The sequence below is a fragment of the Papio anubis genome, chromosome 9 (assembly GCF_008728515.1).
Source record: "Papio anubis isolate 15944 chromosome 9, Panubis1.0, whole genome shotgun sequence".
Lineage (NCBI taxonomy): Eukaryota > Metazoa > Chordata > Mammalia > Primates > Cercopithecidae > Papio > Papio anubis.
Window position 1 is genome coordinate 89,406,993 of NC_044984.1, and position 16,968 is coordinate 89,423,960.

At 39.2% G+C, this 16,968-nt stretch overlaps 1 protein-coding gene across 1 annotated transcript in view; it reads right to left on the reverse strand.

Moving 5' to 3' along the window:
* Positions 1 to 766: 766 nt before the first annotated feature.
* Positions 767 to 16,968, reverse strand: part of NDUFA12 (NADH:ubiquinone oxidoreductase subunit A12) — a 43,331-nt gene continuing 27,129 nt past the window's right edge. Inside the window, exon 4 of the mRNA XM_003906966.2 lies at positions 767 to 1,049. Within this exon, the coding sequence (XP_003907015.1) occupies positions 869 to 1,049 (181 nt within the window). The 3' untranslated portion in view covers positions 767 to 868. The remainder of the gene's footprint in view (positions 1,050 to 16,968) is intronic.

The window sequence follows — 16,968 nt, forward strand, 5'->3', positions numbered from 1 at the left end:
GAATCAAGGTTTATTCTCTCTTAAGTCATTCAATGCCCTTGGAAACAACCACCTGACTCCATAATCCTAGCATTAATTTGTTCCATGGTGGCTGCTACCAGTCCCCAGGGGCCTTATCCTCAGGGGGCTCGTGGATCCTGGTGACTAAAGGCAACAGCCTGATAAGCTCCTTGATCACTGGAGCTGCGAGCTTTCCATCTGGAATACAGAGAGATGTGGGCCTTTCACCCTACCCAGACACAACCACCAATTCCAAAGATCCCGCATTTCCTTGAAGGTCTTTTGCCTACCTCTGGTACCAATCTGGATATTAAAGACTTTTTTATTGGCAAGCAACAAAAAAAATCTGTGACCCTAGTTAGCTTAAAGAACTAAGAACATATTGGAATAGAGTCTAGGATAGTTTACAGTTTAAAATGAACCATTAAAGAACCAGACTCAGGACATAGGGTATCTCTGATAACCTCCTTAGAGAGCTTCAATAAAAGTCACCCAGTTCTGATGACTTTCAGCCTTTGTGTCTCCCCATTCAAGTTCCAAGTTCCCATGAGAAAATGTGGCTTGGCTTAGGTCTTCCCATATAACGAGCTATGGTAGTAAGGTAGGGTCCCAAAGCACAAACAGGACCACAGAGGCTGTTTCCAGAAAAGGGAACTGTAAACCACGCAGCTACCCCAATACAAGTCTACTTCAATCACCATGTTTGGAAGCATCTATTTTGCACCTGGAAAACAACAAAGTGAAGGGCAAAAAGGCACGAAAGACATTGTTTAGTCACACAATTTTAATCTAGTGAATGGCAAATGGTAAAAGAGTAATTACATGAAAAGCTCCATATTTTGCATGTTTCAACTGTTCTTCATTGTCTTTACTTGTAAGGTGTTGAAGGTGGGATCCACTCCTGAATCTTCTTTCTAGTGGTGGAATAAGGTACATATTGTTCTGGGGTGCCACTCACGTTGAATTTATGGTTTGTCCAAATGAATTTACGAGCAGTAAGTGGTTTTGTTGTTGGAGGATCATCAGTCATACTGTGAAGCCACCGATGCCTTGAAGAGGGGAAAAAACCCAAACAGTTATGAAGAGGCAGTACAGCACAGTGGAAGGAAGGTTAAAAAGGTATTTTTTGTTGTTGTTGCTTGGGTTCAAGCCTTAGCTCCAACACTTACTAGCTGAATTCTTCTATGCCTTAGTTTTTTTCCATCTGAACATCCCTACTCCTCAGGGATGGTATAAAGATAAAAGGAGGTAATATACATAAAGCACATAGAAAAATTCTTGTGTGTGGCAGATACTCAACAAATGTCAGCTACTGTTCTCATTACTGTATTTTTTTCCTTCATTTTCTTTCTTTCTTTTTTTTGGAGACAGGGTCTCACTCTGTCACCCATGCTGGAATGCAGTAGCACGATTATAGCTCATTGCAGCCTCAAACTCCTGGGCTCGTGTGATCCTCCTACCTCAGCCTCCTACGTAGCTGACACTATAAGAGCATGCCACCATGCCTGGCTAACTTTTAGAACATTTTTGTAGAGATAGGATCTCACTATGCTGCCCAGGCTGATCTCAAACTTCTGAGCTCAAGGGATCTTCCTGCTTCAGCCTCCCAAAGTGCTGGGATTATAGGTATTAGCCACCATGCCCGGCCCATTACTGTATCTTATCAAATCTGACACTATCCATTTTCAGACATGCCATTATTTTATCTACCTCTAAGAAAGAAAGATGCTACCAAATATATTATGGCACACTACTGATTATAACATGTATCCTAAGTTTAGATGTGCAAATATATTTTAGAATTGATAAAAATACAGTATTACTATTAGGTGCTAGAGGTCAATTCTGGATTTTTGGTACGCTCAGGTTACTCTGGCTCATGAAGGTCTAGTTTAAAATCCATGAGGCTCCTGCTGCGAAGAGTCTCTGATGCATTGTAAATTCAAGCATGTCAGTGTAAACACTAGAGAATATGCAACTTGTTATATTAAAAGATTAAATCAGGGCCAGGCACAGTGGCTCATGTCTATAATCCCAGCACTTTGGCTAGGATGAGGTGGGAGGATCACTTGAGGCCAGAAGTTCAGGACCAGCCTGGGCAACATAGTGAGACCCTGTCTTAAAAAAAAAGTTACAACGACCCCCAATTCACAAGTATTTCAGTTGTAAGTGCTTAACAATTTAATTTAAGAGGATATGTTCCAGAAATCAGACCTAAAAGCCGGATACCTGGAGTTGAAAGGGAAGAGACCAGCGATACTGCTGCTAATGACAGGGAAAGGAGGAATCAAAGTTTGTGGGACAGAGTTCGATCAAGCAGGAAGCTAAGCTGAGGGGTTTACATGGGAAAGAAGGGAAGAGAGAATTTGTCCCAGCCTCTAAGACCTGGAGCTCACAAGACAGAGACGACCCTATTGGGGGGGGGGGCGGGGAAAAATGAGAGGCCAGTCACAGAACTGCAGTCCAGGGGTGGGGGAAAAAGGTGATTATCTAGCTGCAGAGAAAAGGACAAGAGGAGGATGTTTCAGTGGAATAACTAAAACTAAAGCTAATGAGAAACATTTTTGTTGCTATGTAAACCTAAGAATATTTGCTAGCAGTAATTGATAGATATAGATAGGTAATTGGCTAAAAACCAGTCTGAATACAGATAAAATATGATTACAGTTGCTATATTTATATCGAAAGATAATTGTTTCATGATCAGCTTATACAATGAAGAATGCAGAAAGCTGTACAAGCTAGGTCAGTGTCTGTCTTACATCCTTTAAAGGAAGCTGGGGATTAGTGAAAGTGACCTGGGCCAATAAACTGTAACTATGCATATGAGCACACGAGCACTGAAGCCCTTGTGAGACGATGGTGGTGAGCCAGGCTCCACTAACCACTCAGAGGGATTAGCTGTTAAAGTCAAGGCTGTCACTTATCAAGGGGCTTTATGTGAGCTTATGGCATAGCAGAAATATTTAACTTTTATCTTGTTGAGTCAGCTTAACTAAAGAAAAATTTTATTCAAAAAATTGCTATCAAGACTCCTGAAGGTTAAAATGATATTTAAGGAACCATAGTCCCAAGCTTATGCCTATTCTGTTACTTAAGTGAGGAACTGAAGAGCTCATGGAGAAATGGAAAATGCTCCAAAAAAGTAAAAAATAATTTTTATCACAATACACAAAATCTGAAAATATTTATCCCGGCAAGGCTACATGCAAGAATCAGGGAATTAATAAATAATAAACTATACCCATTATACCAGTTTATAAAGAATTATAAGAAAAAGGGAAATGTTTATAGTCTGCTAGGCAAATATAACCCTTGTTATTTTATTATTAAATAAGGGGTAAATAAATCATATCTTTCAGACTGCCACACCAGAGAGTTTTACTTGCAAAACAGACTCTTAGCTGGGTCCTTTTTCTTTTTCTTTTTTTTTAGACAGTCTTGCTCTGTGGCGCAGGCTGGAGTGTAGTGGCGATATCTTGGCTCACTGCAACCTCCACCTCCTGGGCTCAAGTGATTCTCCTGCCTCAGCCTCCTGAGTAGCTGGGATTACAGGCGCATGCCACCACGCTGGGCTAATTTTTTTTATTTTTAGTAGAGATGAAGTTTCACCATGTTGTTCAGGCTGGTCTTGAACTCCTGGCCTCCAGTGATTTGCCCGCCTCAGCCTCCCAAAGTGCTAAGATTAAGGCGTGAGCCACTGCGCCTGGCCAGAGATACTGACTTTTAAGTTATTTTTTAAAATTTGGCCAGGTGCGTGACTCATGCCTGTAATCCCAGCACTTTGGGAGGCTGAGGCAGGGGGATCACTGGAGGCCAGAAGTTCGAGACCACTCTGGCCAACATGGGCGAAACCCCATCTCTACTAAAAATACAAAAATCAGCCAAGGGGTGGTGGCACACACCTGTAATCCCAGCTACTTGGGAGACTGAGGCATGAGAATTGCTTGAGCTGGGGAGGCGGAGGTTGCAGTGAGCTGAGATCTTGCCACTGCACTCCAGCCTGTGCCGCAGAGTGAGACTCTATCTCAAAATAAATAAATAAGCAAATAAGCCAACATACTAACGGCATTGTTTAGAAAACTGTGTTATAGTTGGCATTAGACTCACTTTAATTTTATATCCCAGTTATTAAAGGACAAAATATAAAATTATATATATTTGATAAAGTCAGTGAGACTGCAAATAAGGAGACTAGGAGAAAGGAAAAAGATTACAAATACAAAGGAGAAGACAATTTACAGTGAAAAAATATTACATTGGGGGAAAACTCAGTACTCAAATATATTGAAGTTATATCAAAATAAATGGAAAACAAAGATATTAAATCATAATTACTGTAATCTCCCCTACGGAAAGAAAATGATTTTAACTTTCAGGAATGAAGCTTAAACTTGCAACATAACTCCAACAGAAACAAATCCCATAAATGGTTAATCCTATTTTGAGTTGTATAAGAAGAAAAAGTGTGTCTAAGAACAGGAGAGGGAGATTTTCTCCTTTAAAAACATGCTGCTTCACTTACACAGTCCCTCAGTTTGAGGATGTGAGCTACTCAAAGTGGAAAACAGAGGGATTTATTTGTGAAGAAAAACTAAAATAGCCTAAAAGGAAATTTAACAAATAAAAACATACAGACAATATAAAATACATTTTAAAAAAGCCATTGCAAATGAAAACACTCCTAAAGAGTGTTTTGTATTAATAACAAAGATAAGCAAGTTTAAGGTTCTCTTTTAGAAAATTGGCAGAAATAAAACATCACCAAATAACAGCCAACAACAATGCAGACAGGTTTTTTCCTTAATTGATACGTAACATTTTATGTATTTGTGGGGGTACATTTGACATTTTGTTACGTGCACAGAATGTGTGCTGATCAAGTCAGGTCTCTGAGGTATCTCAATCACTGTATTTGTTATTTCTGTGTTGGAAGCAATTCATGTCCTCTCTTCTAGCTACTTTGAAATACACAATACTGCTTTGACTATTTCTTCCTGGATAACATACATGATCAAGTTAAGGAATCAAAGACTGCAGTGGTGTCATCACAGCCCACTGCAGCCTCAAACTCCTGGGCTCAAGTGATCCTCCTGCCTCAGCCTCCCAAGCAGCTAGGACTACAGGTACACACCACCACACTTGGCTAATTTTAAAAATTTTTTGTAGGCCGGGTACGGTGGCTCACGCCTGTAATCCCAGCACTGTGGGAGGCTGAGGCAGGCGGATCACGACGTCAGCAGATCGAGACCATCCTGGCTAACACAGTGGAACCCTGTCTCTACTAAAAATACAAAAAATTAACCGGGCATGGTGGTGGGCGCCTGTAGTCCCAGCTACTCGAGAGGCTGAGGCAGGAGAATGGCATGAACCCAGGAGGTGGAGCCTGCAGTGAGCCGAGATCGCGCCACTGCTCCAGCCTGGGTGACAGAGCAACACTCCGTCTCAAAATATTTTTTTGTAGAGATGGGATCTTTATGTTGCCAGGCAGGCTGGTCTCAAAATCCTGGTCTCAAGCAATCCTCTTCTCTAAACTTTCCAAGGTGCTGGGATTACAGGCTGGCTTCTGACCGTATTGTTCATGTTTCAGATATTTTCACTTAGTATCACTGAGACTAGAAATGCCAAAGATTTTTTATATTTATTTATTTATTTATTTTTGAGACAGTGTCTCGCTCTGTCACCCAGGCTGGAGTACAATGGTACAATCTTGGCCCAGTGCAACCTCTGCCTCCTGGGTTGAAGCAATTCAGCCTCCCGATTACAGGCGCACGCCACCACACCTGGCTAATTTTTGTATTTTTAGTAGAGACGAGGTTTCACCATGTTGTCCAGGATGGTCTCAAACTCCTGGGCTTGAGGGATCTGCCTGCCTCAGTCTTCCAAAGTGCTGGGATTACAGGTGTGAGCCACCGCACCTGGCCTAGAAATGCCAAAGATTTTTCAATTTTTCAAAAAATAAATACGAAAGACTAAGGAAAAACTCCAGAATGTTTTATGAAGTAAAAATATTCATCACACTAAAACTATTACTCCATCTCACTTTAGTTTATGAGATATTCTCACACATACTGCTCTTTCACTTATTTAATACTCATCAAACTATTCTAAAGTCTAGGAAACAGGATTAAAATGACTTTCCCAAGGTCCCACATGATGTATATTACAGAGCTGAGGCTTGAACACAGCCTTCTAATGGTTGAATCAAGAACCTTTTGATTAGAAATTTAACTTTCAATCAATAGATGAAACTGGGTTGGGATTATGGTATCCACAAAACCCCTGGATCCATCTAACCCCAGGATGGGATTGATACATTTAACAAATTTAAAAAACAAACATGGTTCATTATAAGACGGCAATTCAAACCTTGTTAGCACACTAACTATTATTTAATTAAGTGCAATCTGAATGAAAATCCCAATGGGGTTCTTCTTAGAGTTTCACAATATGATTGTAAGCTTCAGTTAAAGTTTATCCAAGAAAATTTTGAAAACTCAGAACAATCAGAAAGGCTGGCACTGGCATTATCAGACATTAAACGAATGTCTCAAACATTAGAATGCTATGGCAACTGACACAAAAGTACCATAAGAAAGTAGAAAAACTGGCCGGGCGCGGTGGCTCAAGCCTGTAATCCCAGCACTTTGGGAGGCCGAGACGGGCGGATCACAAGGTCAGGAGATCGAGACCATCCTGGCTAACACGGCGAAACCCCGTCTCTACTAAAAACACAAAAAATTAGCCGGGCGAGGTGGCGGCGCCTGTAGTCCCAGCTACTCGGGAGGCTGAGGCAGGAGAATGGCGGGAACCCGGGAGGCGGAGCTTGCAGTGAGCTGAGATCCGGCCACTGCACTCCAGCCTGGGCGACAGAGCGAGACTCCGTCTCAAAAAAAAAAAAAAAAAAGAAAGTAGAAAAACCCCCAAACAGACTAAAATGTATATAAGGTGAAACTGGCATTTCAAATCATTGAGGAAAGTAAAAATTTCTCAACAAATTATGCTAGGATGATTTTGTTGGGAAACAAAAAAACACCATAAGGTGTAAGTTGAGAGGAGTGTAAAAAAAGATAAACACACAAAACAAAAGAAAAAAAAAAGTTAGATTTCCCAAGTCATCAATGATTCCAGATAGATTAATAATGCTCAGGACCAGGCACAGTGACTCACACCTGTTATCCCACGGGAGGCCAAAGCAGGAGGATCACTTGAGGTCAAGACCAGCCTGGGCAGCATAGTGAGATCCCCATCTCAACAAAATAATTTTTGAAAATTTAGCCAGGCATAGTGGCACCTGTAGTCCCAGCTACTCAGGAAGCTGAGGTGGGAGAATTGCTTGAACCCAGGAAATAGAGGCTACAGTGAGCCATGTCCTGCTACTGCACTCCAGCCTGAACAACAGAGCAAGACTCTGTTTCTAAATAAATAAATACATACATACATAAAAATAATAATCTCAGATACAAAAAGAGTATTTATAATCATAGAATATATTGATATTCATAGAATATGAAGATTCACTTGTAAAATTAATGTCAAAGGTAAAAAGCCATAAAAAGAAAAAAGCTGATAGATCTTACTATGTAAAAATTGAAAAAAGTATAAAACATTGATGAAAGACATTGAAGAGGACACCAAAAAAATGGAAATATATTCCAAGTTAATGGATTGGAAGAATCCATATTGGTAAAATGTCCATACTACCCAAAGCAATCTACAGATTCAATGCAATCCCTATCAAAATACCAATCACTTCCTTCACAAAAATAGAAAAAAACCCCACAAAACCCAGTCCTAAAACATATATGGAACCACAAAAGACCCAGAATAGCCAAAGCTGTCCTAAGCAAAAAGAACAAAACCGGAGAAGTCAAATTACACTGACTTCAAATTATACTACAGAGCAGCCAGGTGTGGTAGCTCATGCCTTAATCCCAGCACTTTAGGAGGCTTAGGTGGGTGGATCACTTGAGGTCAGGGGTTTGAGACCAGCCTGGCCAACATGGTGAAACCCCATCTCTACTAAAAAATACAAAAATCAGTGAGTGTGGTGGCACATGCCTCTAATCCCAGCTACTCAGGAGGCTGAGGCAGGAGAATCGCTTGAACCCAGGAGGTGGACGTTGCAGTGAGCTGAGATGGTGCCACTGCACTCCAGCCTGGACAATAAGCAAGACTCCGTCTCAAAAAAAAAAAAAAAAAGAGTCTTAAAAAAAATAACAGAGCTATGTTAATCAAAACAGCATTTTCACCAAAGGTGCCAAGAACATACACTGGGGAAAAGGTAGTCTCTTCTGGGAAAACTGGATATCCATATGCAGAAAAACGAAACTAGATTCCTATCTTTTGCTGTATTTTACAAAAATCAAATCAAAATGGATTAAAGACTTAAATCTAAGACCTTAAACTATGAAACTACTACAAGAAAACATTGGGGAAACTCTCCAGGAAATTGGTCTGGATAAAAATTTCTTGAGTAATAACCTGCAAGCACAGACAACCAGAGAAAAAAATGGGCAAATGAAATCACATCAAGTAAAAAGCTTCTGCACAGCAAAGGAAACAATCATCAAAGTGAAGAGACAACCCACAGAATGAGAGAAAATATTTGCAAATTACCCATCTAACAAGGGATTAATAACCAGATTATATAAGGAGTTCAAACAACTCTACAGGAAAAAATCTAATAATCTGATTTAAAAATGGGAAAAAGATTTGAAAAGACATTTCTCAAAAGAAGACAAACAAATGGCAAACAGACATATGAAAAAGTGTTCAACATCACTGATCATCAGATAAATGCAAATCAAACTTAAAATGAGGCTACTCTGGGCACACTGCCTATGGGGTAGCTCTGGTCCACAAGGAGCAGTAAAAAAAAACCTACAATGAGATACTATCTCATCCCAGTTAAAATGGCTTTTATACAAAAGACAGGCAATAATAAATGCTGGCAAAGATGTGGCGAAAAGAGAACCCTCATGCACTGTTGGTGGGAATGTAAATTAGTACAACCATTATGGAGAACAGTTTGGAAGTTCCTCAAAAAACTAAAAATTGAGCTACCATATGATCCAGCAATCCTGCTGCTGGGTATAACCTAAAAGAAAGGAAATCAGTATAGTGAAGAGACTTTTGCACTCCCATGTTTGTTGCCCCACTGTTCACAATAGCCAAAATTTGGAAGCAACCTAAGTGTCCATCAACAGATGGATCTGTAGAGAAAATGTGATACTTAATACAATGGGGTACTATTCAGCCATAAAAAAGAACAATATCCTGTCATTAGTAACAACATGGATGGAACCGGAGATCATTATGTTAAGTGAAGTAAGCCAGGTACTGAAAGACAAACATTGCATGTTCTCGTTTATCTGTGACACCTAAAAATCAAAACAGTTGAACTCATGGAGATAGAAGAGTAGAAGAATGATCACCAGAGGCTAGGAAGAGTAGTGGGGTTGGGTTAGGGATGAGGAGGAGGTGGGGATAGTTAATGGGCATAAAAAAAAATAGTCAGAAAGAATGAATAAGACCTAGTACTTGATAGCACAACATGATGACTATAGTCTATAATAATTTAATTGTACATTTTTTAACAAGTAAAAGAGTATAATTCGATTGTATGTAACACAAAGGACAAATGCTTGAAGGGATGGGTACCCCATTTTCCATGATGTGATGATCACACATTACATGCCTGTATCAAAACATCTCACCCCATAAATATATACAACTACTATGTACCCCCAAAATTAAGCTTTTTAAAAATTGAAATGTCTATGTCCTAAAACACTATAAACAGGATTAAAGGTTAAAAGAAACAGGAGAAAATATTTGTAATATGCAGAAAAAAAGGTTCATTTATCATTACAAATTAGAGAAAGTCAAATATCCAATAGAAAACTGATAAAAAATATTAAGAGATGTCAACAAAGAAAAAAATTATAGGAGCAAACAATGAAGTTTAATCAAGGCAATGCCCATTAAAACAAGGTAAAATTTTTTACTTGCTAAATTGGCAAAGATTTAAAAAACCCAGAATCAGTGAACTTAAAGAGAAATCAATACTCATATACTATTGAATATATTTATCCTGAGAATATAAATTGGTATAGCCCTTCTAGAGGGCAATTTGGCAGCAGGTATCAAAAACTTATAAAACATGTATACTCCTGGTGGATCCATTTCCATTTAAGGAAATGAGGATATGGATAAATACTCAAGTATAAGAATATTTATCAGAGCTTTATTTATAACAATGAAAGAATGGAAAGAACAAAACCAAAAATAAAGGGAATAGCTCATGGCATATCCATATGATTGGAAGACTAAGGCATTATTAAAAATTATGCTATAGAGAATATTTTGGCTAGGTATGGTGCCTCATACCTGTAATCCTAGCACTTCTGGAGGCCAAGGCGGGAGGATAGCTTGAGGCCATGAGTTCGAGACCAGCCTGGTCAACATAATGAGACCCACATGTCTACAAAAAATGCAAAAATTAGCCAGGCATAGTGACAGGCACCTGTAGTCCTAGCTACTTGGGAGGCTGAGGCAGAGATCACATGAGCTCAGGAGTTCAAGGCTGCAGAAAGCCATGATGGTGCCTGGATGGGGAGGGGGGTGGGGAAGGCGGGATTCCATTTCTAAGAAAAAAAAAGAGAGAATATTTTATGACTTGAGAAAATGTTCACCATATATAAGTTTTAAAAGCAGGTTATTTGGCCGGGCGCGGTGGCTCAAGCCTGTAATCCCAGCACTTTGGGAGGCCGAGGCGGGCGGATCACAAGGTCAGGAGATCGAGACCATCCTGGCTAACACAGTGAAACCCCGTCTCTACTAAAAACACAAAAAACTAGCCGGGCGAGGTGGCAGGCGCCTGTAGTCCCAGCTACTCGGGAGGCTGAGGCAGGAGAATGGCGTAAACCCAGGAGGCGGAGCTTGCAGTGAGCCGAGATCGCGCCATTGCACTCCAGCCTGGGGGACAGAGCAAGACTCCGTCTCAAAAAAAAAAATAAATAAAATAAAAAAAAATAAAAGCAGGTTATTTGCCTAATTTATTTAATACTTATATATAGCATTTGTAAGTCATGGGCACTAATCTATACACTTTACAAATATTAACCTATTTGATCCTTATAACAACTCTAGTGGTAAATATTATTATCCAAATTTAATAAGTGAGAAAACTAGGGTGCCAAAAGTTAAAATAACTTGCAAACCCAGGCTACTTCTTCAAAAATCTCAATTACATGAATAACAAAACCAAAAGAATATATATGCATAGAAAACGAGGAGGTAAGAATAACAGTTGTCCCTAGTATCTATGGGGGATTGATTCCAGGACAAATGTAGCATTTGCATATAATTTAGGCACAACCTCCTGTATACTTTAACTCATCTCCAGGTTACTTATAAAGCCTAATACGACGTCTGCATATCACTTCGTTCATGTGGATTCAACATAATACTTGGCACTCAGCAAATCCGGCTTTTTGGAACTTTGTGAACTTTTTTCTGATATAATTTCCACCCGATGTTGGTTTAATCTATGGATGCAGAACCCACAGATATTGAAGGTTGAATATGTATCAAAATGTTAATAGCAGTGGTTTCTACAAGTGGTGGGATAACAGGCTATTCTTATTTCTTTTGTTATTTTTTGAATTTTCTATAATGAACATACTGAGCTGTTCTTCATTCACCAAGAGTAATACATAGTTTATTTCCACATCCCACATATGGAATTTTCCAACAAGGCATCTTTGTAAAATGTTAGAATCAATATTAAATGAAGCAATGAATACTCAGTGAAATGTGTTAAATAAAAGCTGAGTTTTAAAAATCGAAACAATCTTGTCTTCTGCTTATAATGAACACATTTTAACAGAGAATGGTTATAAAGAAAAGTAACATTCTGTAACATAAGAGAAACTACCTAATTATGCAGTTTGTAGTTTCTTAGAACACAGTCTCCTAATATTCTGATTTTCTGGAGCAGAAAATAAACATTAGGAAGGACTTACTTTGAAGAAAATATTATCAGCCATTGACAGCTAGCAATTTATTTAGAGAAATAATATTTTAAAAGACTATAACAGGCTAGGCACAGTGGCTGTCACATATAATCCCAGTGCTTTGGAAGGCCAAGGTTGGGGGACCACTTGAGGCCAGGAGTTTGACACCTTCTCTCTCAAAAACAAAAACATTAGCTGGGTGTGGTGGCATGCACCTATACTCCCAGCTACTCAGGAGGTGGAGGCAGAATGATGGCTTGAGCCCAGGATTTTGAGGTTGCAGTGAGTTATGATCATGGCACTACACTTGGCCTGGGTGACAGAGCAAGACCTTGTCTCAAAAAAAAAAAAACACTCCTCCGCCCCCAAAATCCCATAAAACTATAACAAATGATTCAGCGGGTCAAAGTACTAAAAAGGACAGGTTGAAACTGCAATGTAATTCAGAGGTAAATCTAGTTTCAAATTCATCAAAAAGCTATAAAGGAGTAGCAGAAGATGCCATTTTTGAATCAGCTAAAGTGAAGAAAACTGATTATCATACCCAAAAAATAATGTTTGTTTCAAGTAAAATAGTATATGTACATTCATTCATCCAACAAATATTTTTTGAAGAAATACTATGTGGGAGGCACTGTTCTAACATGGTATTTGGGTAAACATACAATAAATTAAATAATATATAAAAAAATGTTAAGCAGAGGTAGGTAAGTGCCACCAAGGAAAAAACTAGAGCAGGAGAAGAGTATGGAGTATGAGAGGGAACAGGGCTCTTATAGACTAGATCACCTGAAAAGCCACTGGATTGGCACTTGAATAAAGTGAAGGTGTGTGAGCCATGCCAAATCTGGGGAAAAAGCTAGTGCAGAGACTGAGTTGGGAGTATGCTCACTGTTCAAGGAAAACCAAAAAGGCCAATGTGGCCAAGTCAGAGTCAACAGGGCAGTGACTAGGACAGTGCATGCAGACTGCGATCACACAAGGCCTTGCAGACCATGGAAGGAGTTGGGGTTTTTACTCTCACTGTGATGGGAAGTCACTGCATCATTCTGAGCAGAGACTTGATGTGATCTGATTTACATTTAAAAATAGGCACTCTCGGCCGGGCGCGGTGGCTCAAGCCTGTAATCCCAGCACTTCGGGAGACCGAGACGAGCGGATCACGAGGTCAGGAGATCGAGACTATACTGGCTAACACGGTAAAACCCCGTCCCTACTAAAATACAAAAAAAATTAGCTGGGCGTGGTGGCGGGCGCCTGTAGTCCCAGCTACTTGGGAGGCTGAGGCAGGAGAATGGCGTGAACACAGGCGGCGGAGCTTGCAGTGAGCTGAGATCCGGCCACTGCACTCCAGCCTGGGTGACAGAGCGAGACTTCGTCTCAAAAAAAAAAAAAAAAAAAAAAGGCACTCTCATCACTTAGCATATTGGGAACACTAGTGCACTGCAAGAATGTTATCAAACCAGTTAGGAGGTGACTGTAGATGTCCAGGCAAGAGAAAATTTTGCCTTGGACTAGGGTAACAGTCATAGAGGCAGTGATGAGACGTGGGACATACTCAGAAACGAAAGCAGTATGAATTTGCTAATAGACTGGACATTAGAGAAATGAGACAGGGGGATGACACTGAACTTTTGGGCTTGAGTAAACAAGAGTCATTTAAGTGCTTAGGAACATTTTGCTTGATAGCTTAATCTGCCTATACACTGGGGATTTGAAGAATTGAAAAATATCAAATATCAAATATGTTCAATTTATAAATGTGACCTAAAGTGCTTAAAGAGATGTATTAACTAAATTTGCAAATGGGTATTACTGTTTAGGACAATGTAATCCTTTCCATTAGAGTTTATCAAACATTCATCAAAGAACAAGAGAAAATGACTGTTCTTTATTTTTAGGCAAAAAATAATTCAATTTACTAATCTTATCCTATTTATAAATTGAACCTCAAGAATGAAAAACAATTAGGTTTTTACATTTGCAACTATAATAAATAGTATATTAATTTTAAATCCAAATTGCCCAACAATCCTTTCTAAATACAAAAGCCCCACAGAAACTAAAAAACTCGAATTGACACAGTATTTAGCGACACAGGAAAAATGTCTGTGACATATTAAGTGAGGGGAGGGAGAAGCAAGTCCGAAAATGTTGCATACATTATGTGAGAAATGTGTATGTATATTGTTCTTTATAATAATAAGCTTTCTTCTAAAGAAGTTGTGACCAATAAACTACAATCAGTTTTTCACACACTGTGGTCTTGAAAAAACATTCCTCTGGAGTCCCAGCTACACGGGAGGCTGAGGCAGGGGGATGCTTGAGCCCAGGAGTTCAAGGCTGTAGTGTGCTATGATTGCACCTGTGAATAGCTCCTGCACTCCATCCTTGGCAACACAGCAAAACCCCACCTCTAAAACAAACACTCCCAAAACATTCTTTCTCTACCCAAAAGCAGACCCTCAAATAGTTGTTGAATCAGTGAATAAAATGTTAACAGTATTGCCAAAGAATCAGAGCTTATTTTTGTTTCTACCTCATATTAATATTTCTCTGGATTTCCAAATTTTCTATAGCAATTGTATATTCTTATAATCAGAAAAAATATTTTAATGGTGACTATAAGAACTGTTTTAATAACATGAAAAATTGCTTATAATATTGATGGAAAAAAGCAAGAAAGATGGAATATGGTTATGAACACAACTACACAGAAAAGTTTTAAAAGGGGCCGGGCGCAGTGGCTTACACCTGTAATCCCAGTACTTTGGAAGGCTGAGGCAGGTGGATCACATGAGGCCAGGAGTTTGAGACCAGCCTGGCTAACATGGAGAAATCCCACTCCTATTAAAAAAAAAAAAAAAAAAATTAGCCAGGTGTGGTAGTGGGCACCTGTAATTGCAGCTACCCAGGTGGCAGAGACACAAGAATTGCTTGAACCTGGGAGGCGGAGGGTGCAGTGAGCTGAGATCATGCCACTGCACTCCAGCCTGGGTGACAGAGCAAGACCCTGTCTCCAAAAAAAAAAAAAAAAAAAAGGATTCATGGAACAATGTCCAATATTGACAGTGCATGTCTACTAGGGCTATGTGGATCACTCTCCTTTGCCAGAATGTTTAAACTTTTCTGATCTCTCCTCATTTCTTTCAAGAACAGATTCTATGTAGATTCAATGAATTTCATATTGCCAAATCACATGGACATTTTTCTGTCATCATCTTCCTCAACCTCTTGGCAACAATCAATACGAGGCTTCCCTTGCTGAAATACTCCTCTTTCTTCCCTTTCCTCCTACCTTGCTAGCTACTTATCATTGTTCTCTGCTGATTTGGCAGGTTTGACCATTGTTCTAAGCTCAATTCGCATATCCAGCTGTTTACTTGATACATATCTAATCATGTGGCTTTCACAAGAGGTATCACACACTTACTATGTCCAAAAAGAGGGTTCTGATTCTAATTCTCCACCCCTACCAATCTGCCCTTCTGCAAGTCCTCCCATCTCAGTGAATGGTCCCAGCATTATGGTACCAACCACCCAGGCCCCAAACCTATGAATCATCCTTGATTCTTCTCTATCACCTCCATGTAATGGCCCCCGCCTGCCATGCTATTTCTCTACAAAGCCTTCTAGAACACATCATGACAAATGAAAAACAGCTGACCACCATGATGTTAAGCATCTCAAACAAATTAACCTTTCAAGGGCAAAACCATTTATTAATTTTTCCCTGGCCACAGAAAAATTTTCAGGGATAAAATTATTTTCTGTTAAAAAAAAAAATCCTTTACCATACACTACTATTTTTTAAACGATGTATTTATGTATTACTTCAGTAAATTAATTTTAATAAGAAAAATCAATGTATGAGGAGAGACTAGTGAAACTATGCTGAAAGAGAAAGACACATTACTAAGAAATGAACAGAAAGTGCCACCAAGTGGGAAAACGGTATACATGCAATAGAGAAAAATCTATCCAAGCCATGTCGTTTTGGGTTTTTTTTAACTTGGTTCAAAGGACTTCAAGGTTCCAATACTTCAAACCACAAAAAAGCACATCTTCGTTTCTTCCGATACAAGTGAAAACAGTAATTTTACACAGCCGTGCATGAAATAGCCCAAACTTTCTACTTTTCTACACTAATTCTATATAAAAGCTAACTACCATAACAATGAAAATGAAGACTTCTGTGTGTTACTGTATAGACGGTGGCAATTAGATAACTTCAGAATAAAACTGAAGGCAATAAATGTGGTATTGAACAAAATAAAGACAAGAACAAGAAAGAAAAAGTAGTATAGAATAGTATTTGGGCTGGGCACAGTGGTTCACGCCTGTAATGTCAACACTTTGGGAGGCCAAGGCAGGTGGATAGCTCGAGCCCAGGAGTTTGAGACCAGCCTGGGCAACATGGCAAAACCCTGTCTCTACAACATACATACATACATACATACATACAAAAAGTAGCCAGGCGTGGTGGCCTGTGCCTATAGTCCCAGCTACTCCAGGGGCTGGGTCAAGGCTGCAGTAAGCCAAAATCGTACCACTGAACTCCAGCCTGGGTGACAGAGCGAGACCCTGCCTCAAAATAAAATAAAATGTTACTTGTTATCTACTTAAATACTTTCAGAGTATTCTACTGAATTAAATTAAATATAAATTCCTGAAGAAGAAATTAAATCTTGTTGCTGATCCTGTAAGAGAATAAAACATATAGGAAAATGAAGGTACTGTAAAAACAAAACAAAACAAAACAAAACAACAAAAAACAAACCAGACACTAAATTAGAACACTATATTAGTACTAGTATTCATTAAATGCCTATAAACTACAAGAGAACAAAGACCATACATATTTCACTCACCACTGTGAATATATAAACCCATCAAGGTCTGACATATGGGGGGTGCTCAATATATATTTGTTGAATGAATCAAGTTT